The following is a 23,297-nucleotide window of genomic DNA, read 5'->3' on the forward strand; positions in this document are numbered from 1 at the left end:
CGTATTAACCATCACGCACATATTGCTGGAATGTAGGACTCTAAATAATCTTCGAAAAGAATTGAACATAGGAAGTAATTTGAAAAGTATTATGAAAAATGATGAAAAACGAGACGATAAGATAATACAATTCGTGAAAAAAAGCTAAATTTAGTTGAACTTTTGTAAGAAACTAAAATCATTACAATTAAGTGATAAAAGCTGCATTTGCTTAGCTAGGGCATATTCCCCCTCTTTTCTCTACTAACTATTGTTGTAGTAAAAATGCTGTTAATTAAAATTGATCTGAGAAATAAAATGTTGCACAGGTATTTGATGTTCTGTGATAGCGATAGGTGTAAAAGTGATTAAACTTAGGTAAAAGAAAACGCTAAAGCAAACATGCAGTTGACCCGGAGAAGTTTTTTTTTCTAAATGTTTGTTTTTTTTTGTGAAGCTAGAAATGGTTTTAGTCCTTCACTTGTCGTAAATAAGCAACATTGAAAAACAATGCAGAGTTAATTATTAAAAACATTTAAAACATTAGAGAAACAGCTTCTCAATTAGCTGCCTCAATTTTCCGATTTCTTCATCCTTCTGTTCTAGCATTTTCAGTAAATGGTCCACTTTAGGGTTGTCAAGTCTCTCTTGGACACATTAATTTTGCAGTCGCGAATCATAAAGTCTTCGAGCTTCTGGGTATGATACATCTTCGTCAATCTTTATGCGTACTATGTTTTATTAGCATTAGTATTAGTATATGATGTTGTGATGTTCATGTAGCTTTAAAAACTTTTATGTGATTTTCTATGATGTATTATGAACTATAAATGTGCTATGATTAGACTTCAGATTATGTTCAAAGGCTATTGAAATTAGGAGTAAGATTTCAATAAGATCACAAAGGTTCGCTGAAATATTTTAAAATAAACAATAAAAAATATACACGCTTTTTTCACCGAACATTCCCTTACTCGAGAGCTATACGGTCCTTTACAGTTTATGCAATGGGCAACAGCCAGGCAAGGAGTTTTAGGCTCATGCTCTAGTGAGCTTTCCGCGCAGATTTGCTTTTCTTTGCAGTTGCGCTTCGTGTGAAAGAATCGATGACAATTCGCACATTGTAGAGGGCTTGGATAAAACGGTCGGGTCCTGACCCTAATATAACCGAAGTGGAAGAACTCTGGAATCGTAGTTCCTTGAACCGTAATGAGGCAAGTTGACGTATGTATCAGGTTGTCTTTATTTTTCGGATCCTTCCTTAGGAACCGTTTGAATTCGATCACGCGTTGAGATCGCAGTTCTTCCAACATTTCGTTGTCCGACATCGACAGTCCATATGGGCATGATACCGTGCATTCCCCTTACGTTCAAAGTTTGGTGGAACCCAATTGACACTTTCGTCCCGTCAACTAATTCGCTGAGGTAGAGTAACTTATGTACTTGCTTGGCTTGCCTAACCTTTAGGATGTATCTTGAACCTTTGGCTTCAGGCCAAAGGTCGGGCATTTTCGATGAGACCAACCGCTTTCTCAATGCTTCTGCTGATCAACCATGGATTATCTTGTAACTTATTTCCTTCAACCGGGTCCATAACCAATATGAATAACTCTCCATTCACCGGGTCCATCCATTCTGGTAGACGCCTGCCCGCAAAACCGATTGATTTACGGCCATGCCTGCATTTGACCATCTCGTGTTCCCATACAAATCCGGGGGAATATATCCATCTTCTGCCCCAGGAGACGATCCCGAGGCCATCACGCTGAATATGGCATCTAGATGCCTACTACCTACTATCTTTTTTAGAATCACAAAAAAACGCATACAAAGTGAAATTATAGACACAGGACAGGAAGGGTCAAAAATCAAGATCAACCACTTGTACTATTGTTCGTTCCTTGTTCCTCAACAATACAGTCCACTCTCTGGGCAGCTGGTTGAAATTGAAACAAAAGTTGTACTCACAACACCCGATAAAAGCAACAGCGCGCGCGTCCTATCGGTAAGGTAGTCAGGAGTGAACTGTTACAATTATATGAAAATGCTCATATCTGTCCAAATTTTCTGTCCAAGCTTTTGTTTAAAATATTTGATTCATCACTAATTGTATCGAATATCCCTCAATCCCATAACTAATGAACAACTTCAACAAATGTACGTATGAATTGATATGAAATGATATCCGTTTTCCTTTTACGAACACCATATTGCAAGTCAGTCAAAAAGCCGCTTGGTGCGGTTTGACAGAACCTCGATAATATAGTAGTACCTATGGATTTGAATGCGAGCGGAGGGCAATTTTGGCGACGACATATGTAAATCGCAAGAGCTTCCTTTCACGTACCTCGCGTCGGCTAATCAACATTATGTTATGAACAGACAGTGCGAGGAGGCGCGTGGTATATCAGTGCCGAAAAGACGTTTCGCATCGACAAGAAAGTTAGATATTTATCCAAATGTGGAAAATCTCGGTTTTCCTTACCTTCCTGTCTATTATCTTGGCACTTTATGACGAACATATCACGGAATACCCAACACGCTTTTTACCTGCATGGGACCTCTTTCTGTACTACCGCTGAAATCTGAAATTTTATAAGTTAGCAACTTAAACTTGTTTGGTGTGCAAGATCTTAACTAGTACTAGAAGTTACTTTTCGCTAGAAGTAACAATTTAAGTTACATGCTCTTATAAAAAACATATTAATCGACCTAGCGGTAATGCTACATTGGAACGGTCGGAATAGTACTTCAGGAAGATAGATCTCATTATTTCCATCATATTTTCATCATCACGTTTGCTTGCATCCACTTAGCATTGAAGACTGTTCCAGAAATTATAAGCGCACTAAAAAATAGACGGCAAATTGAAATGCATGTAATGTTTCATGAAAATTTCGAAGCATCCTATAGATATTTAATATCCATTTAATAATGGTGATGTCATTTTTCTGAATATTTTGCTACTAGTTTAGAAAATATTTAGCTTCTATTTTGGATTAAAAAAATGCCTTACATAAATTGACCATTTTCAGGGTGCCTTTTTTTGAAAATTCACCTAGTAAAAACAGGCAAAACGTAGAGCTAGCTTGCCGTAATCTGGAAAAGTGACGTAACAGCCATTTTACAACATGTATGTTTTCCATTTTTCTGTTAAAGAGCTCGATGAGTAGAACTCGTTAACACCATTTTTAAAAAATGGCGTATACGTCATTTTTTCAAATTACGGCAGTAGGGGCCATCCACAAAGTACGTCACGCTCACGCTACGGGGGAGGGCAGCGTTACGACTCATACAAAAAAATAGAGGTTTAATACAAAAAGTGTGACAAAGGGGGAGGGGGGTACTATATGGATCTTGCCCTATTAGATCAGTCGAATTTCCATTGGAAGTGTATAGGAATGTTATAATATTGTCGTCTAGAAATGGTTGCAAATATGTTGCGAAGGTTAGAAAACCTTGAAAAAGTGCAAAACTTTATTTGATGATGATGATAATACTACCATCTATTGGAGCAAGGCACCTGCCGATAGCACTGGCCATATCTGACAAACGATTTGATCATGATTATATTATTGTTTGTAAAAAAGGGGAAACTTTATTTAGGTAAATAATAATAAATTTTATTAAAAGTATCGTTTAATTAATAGTATCTTTATTATGCAATTTAGTGTGATGGTGTCTTCGAGACATTTTATTAGTAAGTTTATGTGCTTCTTTGAAGGTATTCAGTTTACTGATCAATCCCCCTAAAAGTGAGATGAAAAATTTATTTTTTCTACTTCGCAACAAATAAGGTTTGATTCTTCATAACAGTTGTAGCAAAAGTTCTCCTGAAAAACTTTGTCAAAGACACCAAGTTCGTAATTCCGTTACTTTTGGAGATTTTTTACTTTTTATCTAGACAACCCTTTAAAATGTGTTTTTTCATCATATCTTTTTCACTTTATTTTCTACATTTTGTGCATGTTCTAGAAAGTTTTAGATAGGGTAAAATATGGCATTGGCAGGGTGCGACGGTTGTTGGCACCCTCAACAATATTTGCGTTTTCCAGCAAACATACACTATTTTTAAACATAATTTTGATTCAATCACACAATTTCATGTCTAAGCTTTCATTTGAATAAGTTGTTTGTGTAAAAGTAGCAAGATTTGATGTGTTAATCACCGAAACAAATTTGCACGTACGAAATCCTTGCTATTATTGCATTGCCAAAGAAAAGAAAGCAGCGCACGAAAAGCAAACTGTTACTTACTTTTTTGGATCGCCTGTTTCTCCTCTTTATTGCGTATGACACGACAAATTAAGTACGTAAACTACTTTTTACACTTTATCAACACTTGATTATCACCACAAAGAGCAAATTCATGCAATATTTGCTCTATGTTTCACTAAATAAAATCGGGACTGTTCGTTTTCTTTGACAGCAGCACACTTCGGAATAAAGCGAGAGAGTGTGTTTGTGAGCATATCAAACACACGCTAAAAAGATACCACGCACAATTCTATGTGATTTTATTTTAGCAAAAATACGAACAAAATATCCGGCGATGGCATTTGTTTTTAAAAAGATGTTAAAATACAAATGCTTCTATTCAGATTTGTACGCAGACCATGAATTATATCAAAAGTGATAGCCACACCGTAGTATTTTAACCCTTATGTGGCTGACAGGACCGTTTTCCTTTTGCAACTTCAATACTTTCCAAGCTCATCAAAACAATCATAACCATTCCCGTTCCTACATAGCGCATTTCAACCATAAATGATTGCCTACTTTTAGGGTATTATCTATTATTCAACTGTGAAACGTAGTGTAAAAATGGGGTGGCTCCAGCGGACAGTGCTGCCCATTATTGATATATGAAGACTCACGAGGTAGAATATATTGTTAATAATACTATACTACCAGAACCGACGAGCTTCGTTTCACCTAACATTGATTAATTATATATTTTTCACAGAGGGGGGACAACGGATTTTTTTTCATATGGAGTTTGGCAAGTATGACAGTACCCTCTTTTTTGGCGCATAAATTTATACTCCAATGTCAAAATGCTCATATACTATTATAAATTGTGGTGGTATTTGTAAAAATTTGTATTGTTTACCGTTTTTACAAGAGAGAGTGGTATCGAAAGCACATATTAAATTAAAGATCGCAACGAACAAAAATACACCAAATCCGTAAATATGTAGTGTTTTCACTTTATTCCTTACGCGAAATATGCAGATAAATAATTATGTTGGTAGAAGAAACTCTGTGCTGAGCAGAAACAGTTGTTTCTTGAATTATCCAAGCTTTGTGCGTTTCAGAACATTCTCACTCACTGCAGTGTTTATTTTTCATAGACTACGGCTTGGTGTTAGTGCCGTCGGCATTCGCTCGATTGGTGGCAACAAAAATTTGACAACTTAGCACCCGCCTGATTTTTCACATTATTTAAAAGACGATTAAGTTTTCGAAATTTGCAAATTTTGATTCCTTTTTTAAATTAATTTTCGATTAAAGCAGAAATTTGTATTTCATTTGTATGGGAGCCCCCCTTCCAGAAGAGGAGGGGTCTAATACCATCATAAGAACCTTCATCGTTCCCAAAAACCTCTACATACAAATGTTCATGCCGTTTCCTAGTCTATAAGGGCAGACAGACAAAAATTCATTCTTATGTGTATAGATTTAGTTTTACGTAGTTTACGTCGAGCGGTCGTGTCTTGTACACAACCACCATGATTTTTTTGATGAAACAAACATATCATGTAAGGACCCCAAAGAGCAAGTTGTATATTTGAAACTGGTTGATAGACTTTTGCTTACGACTCTAAGGCATTACAAAAGACAAAAGATGTAAATTTTGGCAGCGGACAAAAAGTATTTAAGTTCTCTTCTCCAAAATGGCCAACATTATTCAAATAGGTTGAAAATGGTAAAAGTTATGATAATATCAATATCTGGGTACACGGGTACCCTATCTGCCATTCACGTTTGTTTTTGTTGGCCGCATAAGGGTTAAATTTGTTTTACAATGTGTTTAAATGCTTTTGCCTATATGTCTACATCACATAAAATTGATGCCAAGGCTTAAAATCCATGTTTTGTTTTAAGGCAATTTGATAAACAATAAGGTTTGTTCCAAAATTGAGTGAAGCGAGATGAGCGTGCGGCCGATCAATATGAATGAATTTTACTACTGGAGGATATAAACAACCAGCATTTGGCACCTATACATTACCAGTTTTCTACTTCTATGTCTAGTTGCTAAAGGGAGCAAACTCATTGCTGATAATAGAAATTGCTATGCCAATAGAAGAAACGTTGACCTGTTACTTTATATTAAATTTACTGAGTTTGTGGTAAAAGCTGTTATATTTAGTGAACACCAATCATCAAAGAAAGAGCATACAAATGTATACCGTGCGGGACAGAAATCCGTACAGCACCGAAATCCGTCCACCTCATGAGATATCAATAAATTACAGGGGGTTAAAGGTAATTAATGTAGAAATAATTCATCTTGTCCTGTTCAGATACTTGGCAGTAATCTTTTAGGGCATTGAAATGGAAAGAAAACTTTGAAATTAAAACAACAAAAATCAAAAACAAATCGCCACCCATTAAACGCGGAGTTTTGGCCGCCATTTTGTTTTCGGGTAGGGCATTATTGCACCTAAAGTAATTGTGTTTCTTTGCTAATTTCGAATCATTACATAAGATAAGCGGAATACAAATCGAAGGGATCGCTTCTCAAGGTGCGTATCGAACTATTTACAGTGGTAGTTTAGTCCATCTGACTGTTTCAATTTAAATATTTAGTTAACAAATAGCTGTACGGATTTTGATCCTTTGATTCGAAATCCGTCCACGGTGGACGGATTTCGAGTCAGGAGTAGTTGATTTTATTCATTATTTTATTATGTTTTTCGTAATTTTTAATGAGTAAATGTGAAATACTTCAAAAGTAGAAACCTTCATGCTCCTAGGTCAATGAAAAACGTTTTATTTACATTCGATACCTATTTTCTAATGACTTTTTTATATACTAAGGTGCTTAAGTGTACGGATTTCGATGCCCCACGGTACCAGTTGAACTATACCTGTGTTTTAGTGTATTTATTCATTATTTTTATCATTCTATTTGGTAAGGAATGTTTCATCAAAAACCATTTTCTACTATGCAAGGTGGAAATCAATCATTCATCAAGGAGTTGATGAACTAATGCACCATGCGTCTCCATGTGCTTGTATGCTTATACATCGAACATGTTCAAAACATGTTGGCATAAAAATCAATAAATCTCCAAAAGTAATGAAATTACGAACTTCGTATCTTCGAAAAAGTTTTTCAGAGGAGCTTTTACTTCAACTTTTTTGAAGAATCAAACCATATATGTTGTGAAGTGAAAAAAATTTTTTTTTCATCTCACTTTTAGGGAGATTGATCATAAGGATGAAAACCTGACTTACTGATAAAATGTCTCGATGACGCCATTAAGAATTTTTTTTGGAACCCTCCCAAATTAAAAAAAATGTTCAGAAAAAAACCCACCACACGCCACTGGACAGGGTAGATGCGTTGCGTGCGTGTCAACGTGCAGTAAAAATCTCATGTGAAGGAATAACAATTACCATAATAGACTACAGTAATGAAATGTTACAAATACGCTATCAAACGCAGATTAGTAGCATGTTCACCACCAGAAATTTCCAATGATCCAGCTCAAGAGTATATTTTTATAGTTTTTAGTTATGTGGTTCCACAGAAGATATTTTACAAAATCATGCATTTCCCACTATGGGGATTATTTACCTACTATGCCAAATATGTTAAAAGCGTTCATTGAGCGACATAAATTTAATCAAGAAAATCCTCTTTGCCTTGAATTACCAACACGCAACAGAGTACCAAGAACTTTATACCCATGGCTGCGTAAACAGACATTCGATCTTAAATACGCAAGAATCTGAACGATGTGCGTGCCGCTTTAAATTCTACTGCTCTTAGAAAGCCACTCTTCTAATAATAATAATGCAGATGCAACAATCAGTCAACGTATTTTACCGCCATCAGTGCGACATCTATAAATAGCTGCGAAGACGGATTTGTCCGTTATATATTTGTACGTATTTGTATGTAATGTAGGTACGGGTAAGAGTAGCAGCCATAATATTCGAATGCGTAAACGAAAGCGCCGGGTGCGGTACGTTGGGTGGGAAAATTCTGTGGGGCCTACATGAAAAACACGGCAAAAAGAGGATGGGAAAATAAAAAGACGGAACCAAAGCCATACCGACGCCAGATTTATTATTAAATTCATTTTGTCTCGTTGCACGTCCGGTTTGGTGTGTTTTGCTTTGTGTTAGGTATTACGATCTACCCAGTTCGTTCAAATTATGCTGCATAGAAGCTCGAAAAATGTCAACCTCAGTGAATCATTTGCGATCTATCATCGGGAAGAATTTTCAGTAGTGTGTTCAAAAATCTCATCCTCGGGTATGATATTTGTAAAATCGCGTCAAAATTATCTTGCAAAGCAAAGTCAAGCTATGAAAAAAATATTTTACTAATCAGTATCGGAAGGTAACAGCTTTTGTTCCGTTAATGTTTTGTATGTTAAACCCAACATCAAAAACTTCCAAATCGAACTTGTTTGACGGAATATCTTGACTCAATATAAAACTAGTGGGTACATCACTGATGCTTTTCATTGTCTGTTGCGGTTACTGTTTCCCAAGTCAAGTACGATACATTGAAGGCGCCATTGCCGTTGAAGTTGAAACACGTATCTATAAAGATCAATTATAATCCACTGTAATATGTGGTCACTAATTCATCCCGCATCGAACGGAAATAAAACCTCGAGTTCTTTGGAAATCCTAAGGAATCCTAATTTAATTTAAAGTTTAAAATGAATGGTTTTCAAAATGTCAGGACTTGAGAATTCTCATAGTATAAAACAACTCTCCCTAAATCATAAGTTACTCTTTGGAGTATCACGATACTTATACGCCTGCGAAACTATATTCAAAGCTAAAACATCAAGTTTAGTTGACCACTTGTCAAATATTTCCTGCTGCACAACCTTCTAGTCGTCAGTATGCTGCTCATATGACCTCGTTTACCATGGTGATCGGTCATCAATCTATTTTAAGCCAAAATATTTCACCTGATAGAAGTAAACACATCTCGAAATCGGAACAGCAATATTCAGTCAATTTGTAGTGCAAATAATGCAACCGCCCATCAACGAACGAACGGTTCCAGCTGCGGCCCATCGAGTGGCATGCAATTGTAAATCGAGCACCACCACACAACTTGGTCACCATTTGCATTTCTCCAACTTAGACATCGGTAGTGCAGGCCTCGTGATCGGTTGGAAATCGTGATTGTATGATCATTCTACGCTGACTAATATTTGCAACTATACGGATGCGAAACTTCAGCCACTTGGGATGGGTGGTCGTGGTCGTTTTTTTTACGTAATGGCACATAATATTGCTTTTAGTAAGCCCAAGACACTCATTTTTTCAATGATTGCAACAATATATAATTTAAAATGCATTGTTTAATTCACAGTCCAAGTATTTCTTATACCTTTATATTTAATTCTTAACTCATTACAGAAGCATGAGGCACGAATTTTCTAATTTATTTGCTAACCTACAGAGTTGCCGAATTGATGTCACAAAATATCACCCTGTTTTCAAATGAAATATGGTATTGCATGTAATATACTACTTACTAGGGGAAGTGCACCGGTTTTGGCCAACTTAGTGCCTAATTTAGCCAACCCTGAAAACTAGCAACCCTATAACCAGAGACCGGCGGAGTGAAAAACTGTCGTAATGGCAACGTATGAAAATGCATGAAATCGTGAAAATGATACTGGCAGCACTTGAACTTTTTGCTTGCTTCTTATGGGTGCAAAAAATAAACAAGTCGAAATGGAACCGCTTTTGACGGTTCGATTGGAAACAAGATGGCGTCTTCGCCGATCTCTTATTCTAGTATTTCTACTGAAAACTACATATTTTTCCAAAATAATCGATCAGTTGAGAGCAGCGTTGAAGCGTGAGGGATATATTTCATGTTGGAACCTGGGTGCTGCGGATAGAGCCGCTTTTCTGCTCTCAAGCGAGTAGCGGGATATTTTGAAATCAATCCCATAATTAGAATTATATTGCAGTTCTCCGGCTGTCAAACATTTCCCGCTTTTCGAATTTCTCTTTCCATGCTGCACGATGGCGCACAAATGCGCGAGACTCTACATGACTTTACGATGGTTAACATACATTCCTGCCCCAATCAGCTGCTGAATCTCGTGAAATCTCGTAACGAGTGCGTTTTAAGTTGCATTCCTACTAATTATCCACTCGAAATATAATGTGAATATATTTGTTACAAAGAATGCAAAACTCAAACTAAGTTTATTTTAATTTTTCCCCAAAAAATAACAATACTTCTCAATATAAGATCTAAAACGAACATAACCACAATCTTCAATGTTTGGCTCCGGCACAATAGAAAATTTTGGCTTCACTTTGACAACCAAATTGATTCTATCCGCACCACCCAGGTTGGAACTAATAAAACTTTTATTTTTGGAGTTATTTGCAAAATTGGCCAATTTAGGAACATGGCCAAAACCGGTACAGTTCCCCTATGTAATAATCGATTGAATCAACCTATTTTCAACTGACCCATTCAACTCTTCTTCTTATTCTTCTCATTGGTATTACATCCCCCACAAACATATTGCCGCCTCGCAGCTTAGTGTTCATTTTAGCACTTCAACGATGATGCTTCTATGCCCAGGAAAGTCGAGAAAGATAGCATTGTCTTGCTTTGTAGCCGCGTATCTTACCACACGGCTAAGAAAGGCTCCCAATTTAACCTTTATTATCGCTTATTACCTCAGAATAAGAATGATTTCATTTTAAACCAAGATAGGTACTAATAACATGCCGAAAACGTGTTCAGTATCACATAGATCACCGATCGAGTGCGACATCAACAGCCATAGCTGTTGACAATCCTTACCTATCATTTATCTTCTTTTGAGCAAACCACCAACATGGTTAATGTCGGTGTAGCTTTCGTTTGTTTAAATTTCACAAAGCTGTTACTTATTTTAATTGTATGTAGGTACTGCAGAATGAACAGACACAATAAAATGAGATTTGAAATATACGATCACTGAAAATCGTATCGCCTCATTGATTGTGATGGGTGTCATTGTATGGTGGGTGGAGGGCGTTGGCAAATGAATTGTATATGTACTTACATTGAATCGTCTTACAATGAATTGTGGCGCTGCATTACTATGAAGATGAAATTAAACTGGGTGTGGGGACGAAATAGCTCAAGCAAATTAATTGAGGAAGCAGGTTCATGTTTTTCACAGAGGTAATGCTCATGTGGTGCGCAATCAAGTTCCAAAATACGGGCATAGAATTGAATTGTTTTTTTTTGGGATGAGACTTGCACAAATGAACTGGAAAGTTGTATCAAATGGTTTATAATAACTTTGTTAGTAATCGTAACTATAAATAAAAGCCCTGATTTATCCACCTTGTGGTGTTGGTGCCTTTCTCGTGTCAAACAATATTAAAAAATATGAGTGAGTAATTGTAGCGTGTCTTGTACATAAAAAATAGAATTTTGGCCATAACTTCTGATCCCATAGGCCGACCTGCCCAAATTTCAATAGCAAACAATGGGGCAGTAATGCGAGTTATTTGGCCATTGATATGCTCCAAAAAGTGTGTCTTCAAAATTGTGTACACATACACACATATACACACATATTACATATACATAACAGACATCACCTCTATTCATCGAGCTGAGTCGATTCGTATGTAATACTGTGGGTCTCCAAGCCTTCTATCAAATGTTTGGTTTTAGAGTGATCATATGGCCTTCACGTATACTTAGTATACGAGATAGGCAAAAATCAAGCATATCAGAAAAATCAAAAATAAACCAGGTGGACAGATTTCATTGTTCCTATTCACTCACACTTATTGTAAGAACCCCTGTCGAAAGCAGCTTGATGCGAGCAAATCGGAATAATTTACGTCAAAAAATTATGTTTCTCCCTCATATCTTTTTCACCCATTGCAATTTATTGCGAGCAAATTGTGCAATAATAAATTCCTAATGATTTAGTTTTGATTTTGATTTTACACCTTTGGGAAAGTCGTCCCGAAATTAGTCCAGAAAATGTGGATGAAGGTCAGAAGAGGTCAATTCCATATTTTATCTAGTTTAAAGACAAATGTTGTATACTTCCAAAGGTCGTGTTTTCATTCTGGCCCTTTATCTTCCGATCGGCCACAAATCTGGTATTTTTGTGGGAATTAGCAACATTCGATTACTAATATCTGTTCAAAGATGTGCGTTGTTGAGGTGGGCGCGCAACATGCTGGAAATTTTGCAATGAACACATTCTGAGGCCACCATACCTAATATTTCGATAAAACTAGCTTAAACGGCGAAATGGTATCGACCATTGAACATTGGCACGATAAGACACGGGTCCCACCAAATTGAATGTTTTCCCTGAAATTTGTATAAGGGAACGATTCGGCACTTCATCTCATAGCTCCCATTTCCATCCCATCAAAAACAAAGCAATGAAAAGGTATTTGATTTGTTATTTATGTTTATGATTTTTTTCAGCAGTAAGCACGCATGTTAGCAAAAAAGCGACAAGATTGGTGCTTTATTTCTCTGTTTTGCGATGAGATGATTTGGGCGACCAAATCATCTCATCGCAAAACCATATGTTCAGTGAGATGGAAAACGGAGCAGTTCCCCTATGTAATCCAAAATTGTTCCGAAAAATACTGATTTTCAGGCGATTTTGATAATTACTGGTATTTTCCTGAAATTTTAATATGTACGAGAAAATTATTTAAAAAAGCCTGATTAATCCACCTAGCGGTGTTGGTGCCTTTCTCGTGCAAAAAATACTAAAAAAATATGAGTGTTTTTAGCGTGTTTTGCGCCTAGAAAAAGTGTTTTGGCCATAACTTCTGATGAATCTGGCCAATTATCAATAGCAAACAATGGGACTGGATTCCCAATCGAATAGAACTTGTAGCGAGTTATTCGGCCAATACTAAGTTCCAAAAAGTGTGTCTACAAAATTTTGTACACATACACATATAACATCAATCACCTCAATTCGTCGAGCTGAGTCGATTGGTATATAATAACATAATGGGTCTCCAAGCCTTATATCAAAAGTTTAGTTTTTGAGTGATTATATTGCCTTCCCATATACTTAGTATACGAGAAAGGCAAAACCCAGACTCATCCATCTAGTGGTGATAAAGCCTTGCTCGTGTATTATAAAATACATCGAAAAAATCACATTAGTTGTCCAGGTGAAATAGAGTAATAATAATGTTATAAATTAGCAATGATTTGTAATGAATTCCAAAATTTTTTAGAACATCACTTTCAGAGAAAACAGTGTTTTTATGCACTTAAAAGCTTGAAAATAAATTTAACATAAGAGCACACCAAAAGCTTCCGTTAGGAGGTTGTCAGATTTTTTTTTACAAAACTGAAAATAGCCCCAAACATTAAATCGACTTGGGCTGGTGGGCAGCAGGGACTATGTCCAAGGGCTTGACGATCCCTCCCCAGGCCATCTGCGAGTTGTGGGGCTTGCCTAGGATGTGGTGGGGTTTGACAGTGGGCCCTGTTAAACCTCTATAAAAAGCTGCATGTATCCGCAAGTAGGCCCCACCAAAACGACCGTGTGCCGCTCAAAGCGCACAAGCCCAAGTCCTGGTGTTAGGTGGGACGCTAAACAGCCCTGACACGACGGCCCTCCGACGAGACAGGAGGTTTGCGCAGGCCCAATAAGCCGCCTAGAAAACCAATCATTACGAACAATATAAGAGATAATGCGACTCGATATAATCGGCAAGGACCTAGGCGACGAATACAGGATCACGATTGGAAGCTTGAAACATGGAACTGCAAGTCGCTAGGTTTCGCAGGTTGCGACAGGATGATCTACGATGAATTACATCCCCGCAACTTCGACGTCGTGGCGCTGCAGGAGATTTGCTGGACAGGACAGAAAGTGTGGAAAAGCGGGCATCGAGCGGCTACCTTCTACCAAAGCTGTAGCACCACCAACGAGCTGGGAACCGGCTTCATAGTGCTGGGTAAGATGCGCCAACGCGTGATTGGGTGGCAGCCAATCAACGCAAGGATGTGCCAGCTGAGGATTAAAGGCCGTTTCTTCAACTATAGCATCATCAACGTGCACTGCCCACACGAAGCGAGACCCGACGACGAGAAAGAAGCGTTCTACGCACAGCTGGAGCAGACATACGATGGATGCCCACTGCGGGACGTCAAAATCGTCATCGGCGGTATGAACGCACAGGTAGGAAGGGAGGAAATGTATAGACCGGTCATCGGACCGGATAGTCTGCACACCGTATCGAATGACAACGGCCAACGATGCATAAACTTCGCAGCCTCCCGCGGAATGGTAGTCCGAAGCACCTTCTTTCCCCACAAAAATATCCACAAGGCCACATGGAGATCACCTAACCAAGAAACGGAAAACCAAATCGACCACGTTCTAATCGACGGTAAATTCTTCTCCGACATCACGAACGTCCGCACTTACCGCAGTGCGAATATTGAATCCGACCACTACCTCGTTGCAGTATGCCTGCGCTCAAAACTCTCGACGGTGTACAACACGCGTCGAAGTCGGACGCCGCGGCTTAACATTGGGCGCCTACAAGACGCTAGACTAGCCCAAGAATACCTGCAGCAGCTGGAAGTGGCACTCCCAACGGAAGAGCAGCTAGGCGCAGCGTCTCTTGAAGATGGCTGGAGAGATATTCGATCCGCTATTGGTAGCACCGCAACCGCTGCACTTGGCACGGTGCCCCCGGATCAGAGAAACGACTGGTATGACGGCGAATGTGAGCAGTTAGTGGAAGAGAAGAATGCAGCATGGGCGAGATTGCTGCAACACCGCACGAGGGCGAACGAGGCACGATATAAACAGGCGCGAAACAGACAGAACTCGATTTTCCGGAGGAAAAAGCGCCAGCAGGAAGATCGAGACCGTGAAGAGACGGAGCAACTGTACCGCGCTAATAGCACACGAAAGTTCTATGAGAAGATAAACCGTTCACGTAAGTGCCACGTGCCACAGCCTGATATGTGTAAGGACATAAACGGGAACCTTCTTACGAACGAGCGTGAGGTGATCCAAAGGTGGCGGCAGCACTACGAAGAACACCTGAATGGCGATGTAGCAGACGAAGATGGCGGTATGGCAATGGACCTGGGAGAACGCGCGCAGGACATAATCTTACCGGCTCCGAATCTCCAGGAAATCCAGGAGGAGATCGGCCGGCTGAAGAACAACAAAGCCACTGAGGTTGACCAACTACCAGGAGAGCTATTTAAACACGGTGGTGAGGCACTGGCTAGAGCACTGCACTGGGTCATTACCAAGATTTGGGAGGAGGAAGTCTTGCCGCAGGAATGGATGGAAGGTGTCGTGTGTCCCATCTACAAAAAGGGCGATAAGCTGGATTGTAGCAACTACCGCGCAATCACATTGCTGAACGCCGCCTACAAGGTACTCTCCCAAATTTTATGCCGCTGACTAGCACCAACTGCAAGGGAGTTCGTGGGCAGTACCAGGCGGGTTTTATGGGCGAACGCTCCACCACGGACCAGGTGTTCGCCATTCGCCAAGTACTGCAGAAATGCCGCGAATACAACGTGCCCACACATCATCTATTCATCGACTTCAAAGCCGCATATGATACAATCGATCGGGACCAGCTATGGCAGCTAATGCACGAACACGGTTTTCCGGATAAACTGACACGGTTGATCAAAGCGACGATGGATCGGGTGATGTGCGTAGTTCGAGTTTCAGGGGCATTCCCCTTCGAAACCCGCAGAGGGTTACGGCAAGGTGATGGTCTTTCGTGTCTACTATTCAACATCGCTTTGGAAGGGGTAATACGAAGAGCAGGGATTAACATGAGTGGTACAATTTTCAATAAGTCCGTCCAGCTATTTGGCTTCGCCGACGACATAGATATTATGGCACTTAACTTTGAGAAGATGGAGGAAACCTACATCAGACTGAAGAGGGAAGCTAAGCGGATCGGACTAGTCATCAACACGTTTCCGGAGACGAGCCAGCCTAGGGCTGAAAGTCTCCTTAATAAAGACAAAAAAAAAGTACATGATAGGAAGAGGTTCAAGAGAAGACAATGTGAGCCACCCACCGCGAGTTTGCATCGGTGGTGACGAAATCGAGGTGGTAGAAGAATTTGTGTACTTGGGCTCACTGGTGACTGCCGAAAATGACACCAGCAGAGAAATTCGGAGACGCATAGTGGCTGGAAATCGTACGTACTTTGGACTCCGCAAGACGCTCCGATCGAATAGAGTTCGCCGCCGTACCAAACTGACAATCTACAAAACGCTCATTAGACCGGTAGTCCTCTACGGACACGAGACCTGGACGATGCTCGTGGAGGACCAACGCGCACTTGGAGTTTTCGAAAGGAAAGTGCTGCGTACCATCTATGGTGGGGTGCAGATGGCGGACAATACGTGGAGGAGGCGAATGAACCACGAGTTGCATCAGCTGTTGGGAGAACCATCCATCGTTCACACCGCGAAAATCGAACGACTGCGGTGGGCCGGGCACGTAGCCAGAATGTCGGACAGTAACCCGGTGAAAATGGTTCTCGACAACGATCCGACGTGCACAAGAAGGCGAGGTGCGCAGCGGGCAAGGTGGATCGATCAGGTGGAAGATAACTTGCGGACCCTCCGTAGACTGCGTGGTTGGCGACGTGTAGCCATGGACCGAGCCGAATGGAGAAGACTCTTATATACCGCACAGGCCACTTCGGCCTTAGTATGAATAAAAAAAAAATTAAATCGACTTGAGCCACCTCGAAATTTTATCCGAATTAGCTGAAGATTTGACAGGAGGCTTATTTTAGCATAAGAGTTGTGATGCTGGGTCTGGGCTGACCGGTTGAATTTTTGATACTTTTTGAAAACATGAAGAGGTCTAATGCACACACATACAAACATCACCTCAGCTCGTTGTGATAAGTCGATTGGTATATAAAATAAAAAATGAAAAAAAGTATAAGTAAAGATCTGTAAATCATGATAATCACTACCACGCACACGACTACCAGACTCCCACACTCGCACACCAAAAGTATATGGATCAAAAATTCTTCGCGAAATTGAAACTGGAACATGATAGGACGCGGGACGTACCAAATGAAGAGATTTTCGAAAAGATTTCGCGAAGAACTTTTGATCCATAAAGTTTTGGTGTGGAAGTGTGGGATTCTGGTAGACGTGTGCGTGGTATTAGAATCCAATACCGCCATTGGGGTGACAATGGGTCTGGAGGGTGAGAATGGGTCATCGCTCTCACCGGCAGTCTGGAGGTCGAAGAGCAAAATCGTTCAAAAAGGTCTGTTATATTTTAGTCTTCTTGCCCTCAGATCCATTCAATATATTCTACAAGCATTCAAAGTAGTTGAAACAGTGACACATTTTCACCCCCATTTGTCCCATTGTCACCCCCGATGACGTTAGCATTCAAATTTAAATTGCAAAAATTACATCCCATTAGAATTCATTCTCATACTCTCTTATTATTTTAGTACTTCTAATTCTAATTCATCTATTCCAATCCATCACTTTACCAAAGTGAATCCAGAAAGTATATCCCTTTATACTAACACAATATCCTATCCTGAAACGATCGTGGAGATGCAGAGGTATACTCGGTCTCTAGTAACATCGAGATTTGAACTAATAATCGTTCCTTTCCTTGATGTCCGTAAGGACGTGGCCGGCACCGTATCTGACTTAGTAATCGCGTTTCCGAAATTTAAGAACCATAGCTAAAACCCAAGCTCCAGTAAATTGGTTCCCTGTGCAATTATCGCTCTAGTCTAGTCAATCACGGAGTAGCAACTACGAATTGTAAGGTCATGCTCATGCTCAATTTAATATTACAATTGAAAATGTTTATTTATGGGCGTTGTTCCGATCTGTGGGCCAAAAAACGATTAGTCACTTTAAAAGGAATTCCTTTAGAAATTTCAGAAGGAGTTTCTGGAAAAATAAATCTTAAAATCCTATAGGAGCCCTTTTTAAAATTCCTTTGACAATTCCTTCAAAAAATTATTTTCAAAAGAAAATCAGGGTCTGATTATAATTTACCGTATAGAGACAGGAACCAAATGTGTGTATATAAAAGATTTTTTCGGAACAAAACTTGTCCGTAACAGTAGTGATGATGCGTTTCTCGATACAATCATTTGATTAAAAAAATAAATACCCGCTTCAAGGCTTTTCTGTATTTTTTCTATCAAAAATGAAGTTGAAAAAAATACATTTTTTACTTTTTCAAAGATTGCCACCTTATTCAGTTATTGGTCTGAGTGTTTCAATTTATATACTGAAAAAGCCGAACTGTTGGTACTGGCAGCACTGCTGATCAAGATTGATGACGTTCTAATATAAATGTCACGGAAGACGTCAAGGTGACTGCTCAAACGTCAAAGCATCGGTCAAATGTAACGAATTGTTTTCCCTTTATTCGTCATTGTTAGCTAAACTCAACCCAGTGAAGTAGCCCTTTGTAACAGATAGTACTTAAAGCTAATTGAATTATTACATAAAACTAAAAAGTGTTGTTCTCGGCACAAACATCCAAACGAATTGTTACACGTGTCATCGTTGTAGAGTGTCGTACGGCTAGAATTGTGCTAGAATTACCTTTGCCAACCGATTTTCTAAAGCTACATTGCAACAAAACCTACGTGCGTTGTAATTCGCTGATAGAAACGACCAGAGGTTCGCCATTCTATTGCCACAGGCCACTACGGGAACAAGCTTTAGAAAATCGCCAGTACCAATCTGGTCAATATGAATACGATTCCAGAAAAATCCATTCCTGAGATGCACGGAAACATCACATCACACATCGTACACACGCTCGACGAACAGCGGTCAGATTGCGTAAAGTGCGATCGTATCAACGGTGAGGAAAGCATGGTACAATGTGATATTTGCCAAACTTGGTGGCACTTCGCATGTGCTGGAGTATCCGATTCGATTGAGAATCGTGCCTGGTCGTGTGCCAACTGCCAGGTAGACGAAATAGCCAGCGTCGCGTCTGGTTCACGTGCATCCCACACCTCCGGTAAATCCGGAAACTCAGCCAGGATAAATCTGCAGCTTGAGAAGCTGGAGGAGCTCAAGCAATGCAGAAACGGTTCATCGAGGATAAATACAAACTGCTGGAGTCTCAACTGGAGTTGGACGAAGAAAACGTTAGTGTTCGTAGCAAGAGTAGCCGAGTCAGTAAGCGCTCTAAAATCGCCAAGGTCGTACAATGGGTCAACAACTGTGCAGAGCAGTCGGAGACACCCCCAGAAAAATCAACGGAAGCACGTCTCTCAACCATGCCGCCAGCATCGTCCAATCGTACCGCACCTGCGACTACTACTGCGATCGCCCCTGGGGTTCAGAATTTAATGCAGCCACCAAGCTCCAGCCTCCTGAGCCCATTGAAACACCCTGCTCTGTCCAACCAACGATCAGCAACAATACAAAAGATCTCCATGCAAGTGCCAGAGGATTCGAAAACAATTCCGAAACAAGACAAAACTAGAACTGGAGTCTTCAATAAGATTACCGGTACGGTGCCGTTGGCACAATCCACCCCAACACAAACACAATCCAGCGCATTGTTGTTGGCGTGTTCGGATACAAGGAACCCACAAACGACATCAGTGGCTCATCCGCCAGAATCGTCGTCCGGTATGCCGGAAAACCAACCAATATCAGCGTTAGCATCTATGCCGCCGGTATTAGTTTCATCGGCGCCACCCCCATCAGCACCTATACCTCCATTACTACTGCCCCCGCTATCTGCACCTGAAGATACATCGAATGGAACATCGGTGCTGCCTCTACAGTCCGCACATAAACCTACAGTTTTGCCGCCTCCTCCGTGTGCACCAGCATTAGGATATACAACGCTACCGCCACCACCAGGAATGTCACTACCATTCGCAGCATCGGCTGCGCCTCTACCTGGAACCAGCTCGGTACACCCCGGGCCGGCATCTGTATCTCAATCTGCCTTACCGAACTGGTCTGAGCCAGTATCAGGGTTTGTACCTGCCGCCCTCCCCACTGCTTTCTCCGAGCCACCAGGTAAGTCAGACAGTAATCCTTTACCACCAATGCAAAACGATTCCAACCTCCAACACCTGATGAAGCAATTTGGTAGCATTGCTTTATCACCTTTGCAATCACCATTGCTCAATGCAAATATAGCCACGTTTGCCCCATCCCCTCACAATTAGCTGCAAGACAAGTCATGCCTCGTGACTTGCCCCCCTTTTCCGGCAACCCAGCCGACTGGCCAGTATTCATTAGCAGTTTTATGAATACCACCCTTGCTTGTGGGTACTCTAGCGCCGAGAATCTATGCCGTCTTCAGCGAAGCCTTAAGGGCGCAGCATACGAAGCTGTTCAAAGCCGTTTGCTTTTACCTGAGTCTGTACCACATATTATAGAAACTTTGCATTTGCTTTATGGTAGGCCTGAGTTGTTGATCTCAGCCCTCCTTGAAAAGGTTGCGATCAGCTCCATCGCCGAAAGTGGAAAGGTTCCAAACTATTATCGATTTTGGAATGTCAATACAAAGTTTATGTGACCATTTGGAAGTTGCTGGTCAATCAGTTCATCTGTCAAACCCTTCGCTTCGCGGAACTCGTCGCCAAACTACCACCACATCTACAGATGGAGGGGATCATACCTCCAGGGATTCTCGGAGGTGAATCTTAAAACCTTCGGTTCCTTTATGTCCAGTGTAGTGAGAGCAGTAAGTAAAGTGACCGTGTTTGTCAGCAGCAGTGCTTTCGTGAAGAACAGTTCTAAAACCAGAGGAAGTGTTAATACTCATCACAGTGACCATAAATTGAACGTAAATTCGAAATCGTCTAACAGCTTGGAGGAAGTGAAATCATGTTCAGCTTGCAGGAAGACCGGTCATCGTATCCCGGACTGTCTATTCTTCAAATCTCTTTCGGTGGATGGACGTTGGAAGTGCGTGCAGTCTAATGGGCTATGCCGAAATTGTTTAAACACACACGGAAGAAGAAGCTGCCGAAAACCTGGCAACTGCGGCATTAATGGCTGTGAGTATCGCCATCATCCGCTTCTACACTCGCAGCGAAGCAACCCAGAATCGAAAACTCAAACCGTATTAAATGTTGCGCAGAACAACACTCATCGACAAATGAAACAGTCCCTGCTTTTCAGGATACTGCCAGTGACTCTGCATGGACCAAAGGGAATCGTGAATACTTTCGCATTCCTGGATGACGGATCATCTTTAACACTCCTGGAAGAAAGCCTTGCAAAGGAACTCGGTGTTGGAGGAAAAAATATGCCATTATGTTTAATATGGACCGGGAACGTGAGCAGAGTGGAAAATGGATCGAAGCAACTGTCACTAATAATTTCGTCATCTGAAGGAAAGAAGTATTCTTTAGATGAAGTCCAAACGGTAAAGGAGTTGTCTCTACCTTCCCAAACACTTCCCTTTGAGCATCTATCGGAACAGTTTCCATACCTGAAAGGGCTTCCTGTCGTGAGCTACACAAAGGCGGTCCCCAAACTCTTAATTGGGGTCAACAATCTAGATGTAATGGTGCCGCTGAAAATACGGGAAGGAGGTAAACGCGAACCAGTGGCCGCGAAAACGAGGCTTGGCTGGTGTATACGGTGGCTCGCCGAGTACTGATCAGAACCCATCGCTCAACTGTCACGCTTGTGGGTGTGCATCCGATCAATCGTTGCACGAGCTCATCAAGGAGTTCTTCACAACGGAAGATATAAGAATTCAAACAATACAACCACTTCTGTCGGAGGCAGATCAACGAGCTCAACGAATCCTTGAGGATACAACCATTCGAGTCGGCAACCATTTTGAAACTGGTCTGCTTTGGAAGTTCGACCACGTAGAGCTCCCTGATAGCTATAACATGGCGCTTCGTCGGCTAGAATGCTTAGAGAAACGAATGAATCGGAATCCAGAGTTGAAACAAGTCCTTCGACGGCAACTTGAAGATTATCAATTAAAAGGTTATGCACATCGCGCAACCGAGGAGGAACTGGGCAACTGTGACATTCGACGTGCATGGTATCTGCCCCTAGGGGCAGTAGTCAACCCTCGCAAACCCAATAAGGTTCGGATGATATGGGACGCAAAAGCGGCTGTGAACGGGATCTCCTTAAATTCCGTATTGCTGAAAGGTCCGGATCACCTAACATCTCTTCCCGGTGTCTTAGTTCGGTTTCGCCAATTTAACGTGGGAGTTTCCTCCGATATAAAAGAAATGTTCCACCAAATCCATATACGTAAAGCGGATCGCCACTCTCAGCGGTTCCTCTGGCGTAACAATCCCTGTGAAAACCCGATGTGTATATCATGGACGTAGCCACCTTTGGCTCAACATGCTCTCCGGCTTCAGCCCAATACATAAAAAACAGGAACGCTAAGGAATTCCAAGATTTGTATCCCCGCGCAGTCGAAGGCATAATGAACAACCATTACGTGGACGACTCCTTAGAGAGCTACGAGTCCACAGAAGAAGCAATTAGAGTATCCATGGAAATGCGTCTCGTCCATGAGCAAGGCGGGTTTGAACTGAGGAATTGGCTGTCTAATAGCAACGATGTCTTGGTCGCGTTAGGCGAGGCCCAGCCAATGGAAGACAAGAGACTTACCGCAGACAAACAAAGCGATTCTGAGCGGGTACTCGGACTGTTGTGGGTAACACACGAGGACGTTTTCTGTTTTCTACTGAAGTAAAGCCGGATGTCGCTGATTCGATGAAGGGCAACCAACGCCCTACAAAAAGGCAAATGCTGAAAATTCTAATGTCGCTCTTTGATCCGTTGGGCCTGCTGAGTCTTTTGTGGTGCATGGTAAGATCCTCCTTCAAGAAGTCTGGAGAGAAGGGATACATTGGGATGATAGAATAAACGAAGATCTGCACCGAAGATGGAAAATTGGACAAACTTGCTCGAGGAGGTACGCGCCATCAAACTTCCCCGTTGTTACTTCTTGGAAGCAACCAAAGAGCGCTATAGAAACCTCCAACTCCACATATTCGTGGATGCCAGCGAAGCTGCATACTGTGCGGTGGCCTACTTCCGGACATTGAACACAGATGGATTA

General features: G+C 41.0%; 2 protein-coding genes across 4 annotated transcripts in view; one reads left to right on the forward strand and one right to left on the reverse strand.

Moving 5' to 3' along the window:
* Positions 1-23,297, reverse strand: part of LOC134213224 (uncharacterized) — an 86,459-nt gene that overhangs the window by 25,772 nt on the left and 37,390 nt on the right. The gene's annotated exons all lie outside the window — the stretch shown is intronic.
* Positions 19,303-20,412, forward strand: LOC134210221 (uncharacterized). The gene has a single exon (XM_062686267.1). It carries the CDS (start codon positions 19,303-19,305, stop codon positions 20,410-20,412), a length of 1,110 nt encoding a protein of 369 aa, XP_062542251.1.

The sequence above is a fragment of the Armigeres subalbatus genome, chromosome 2, assembly GCF_024139115.2.
Source record: "Armigeres subalbatus isolate Guangzhou_Male chromosome 2, GZ_Asu_2, whole genome shotgun sequence".
Taxonomy (NCBI): Eukaryota; Metazoa; Arthropoda; class Insecta; order Diptera; family Culicidae; genus Armigeres; species Armigeres subalbatus.

Coding starts and splice junctions, on each gene's coding strand:
- LOC134210221 (XM_062686267.1), top strand. CDS start 19,303: ATGCAGAAACGGTTCATCGAGGATAAATACAAACTGCTGGAGTCTCAA.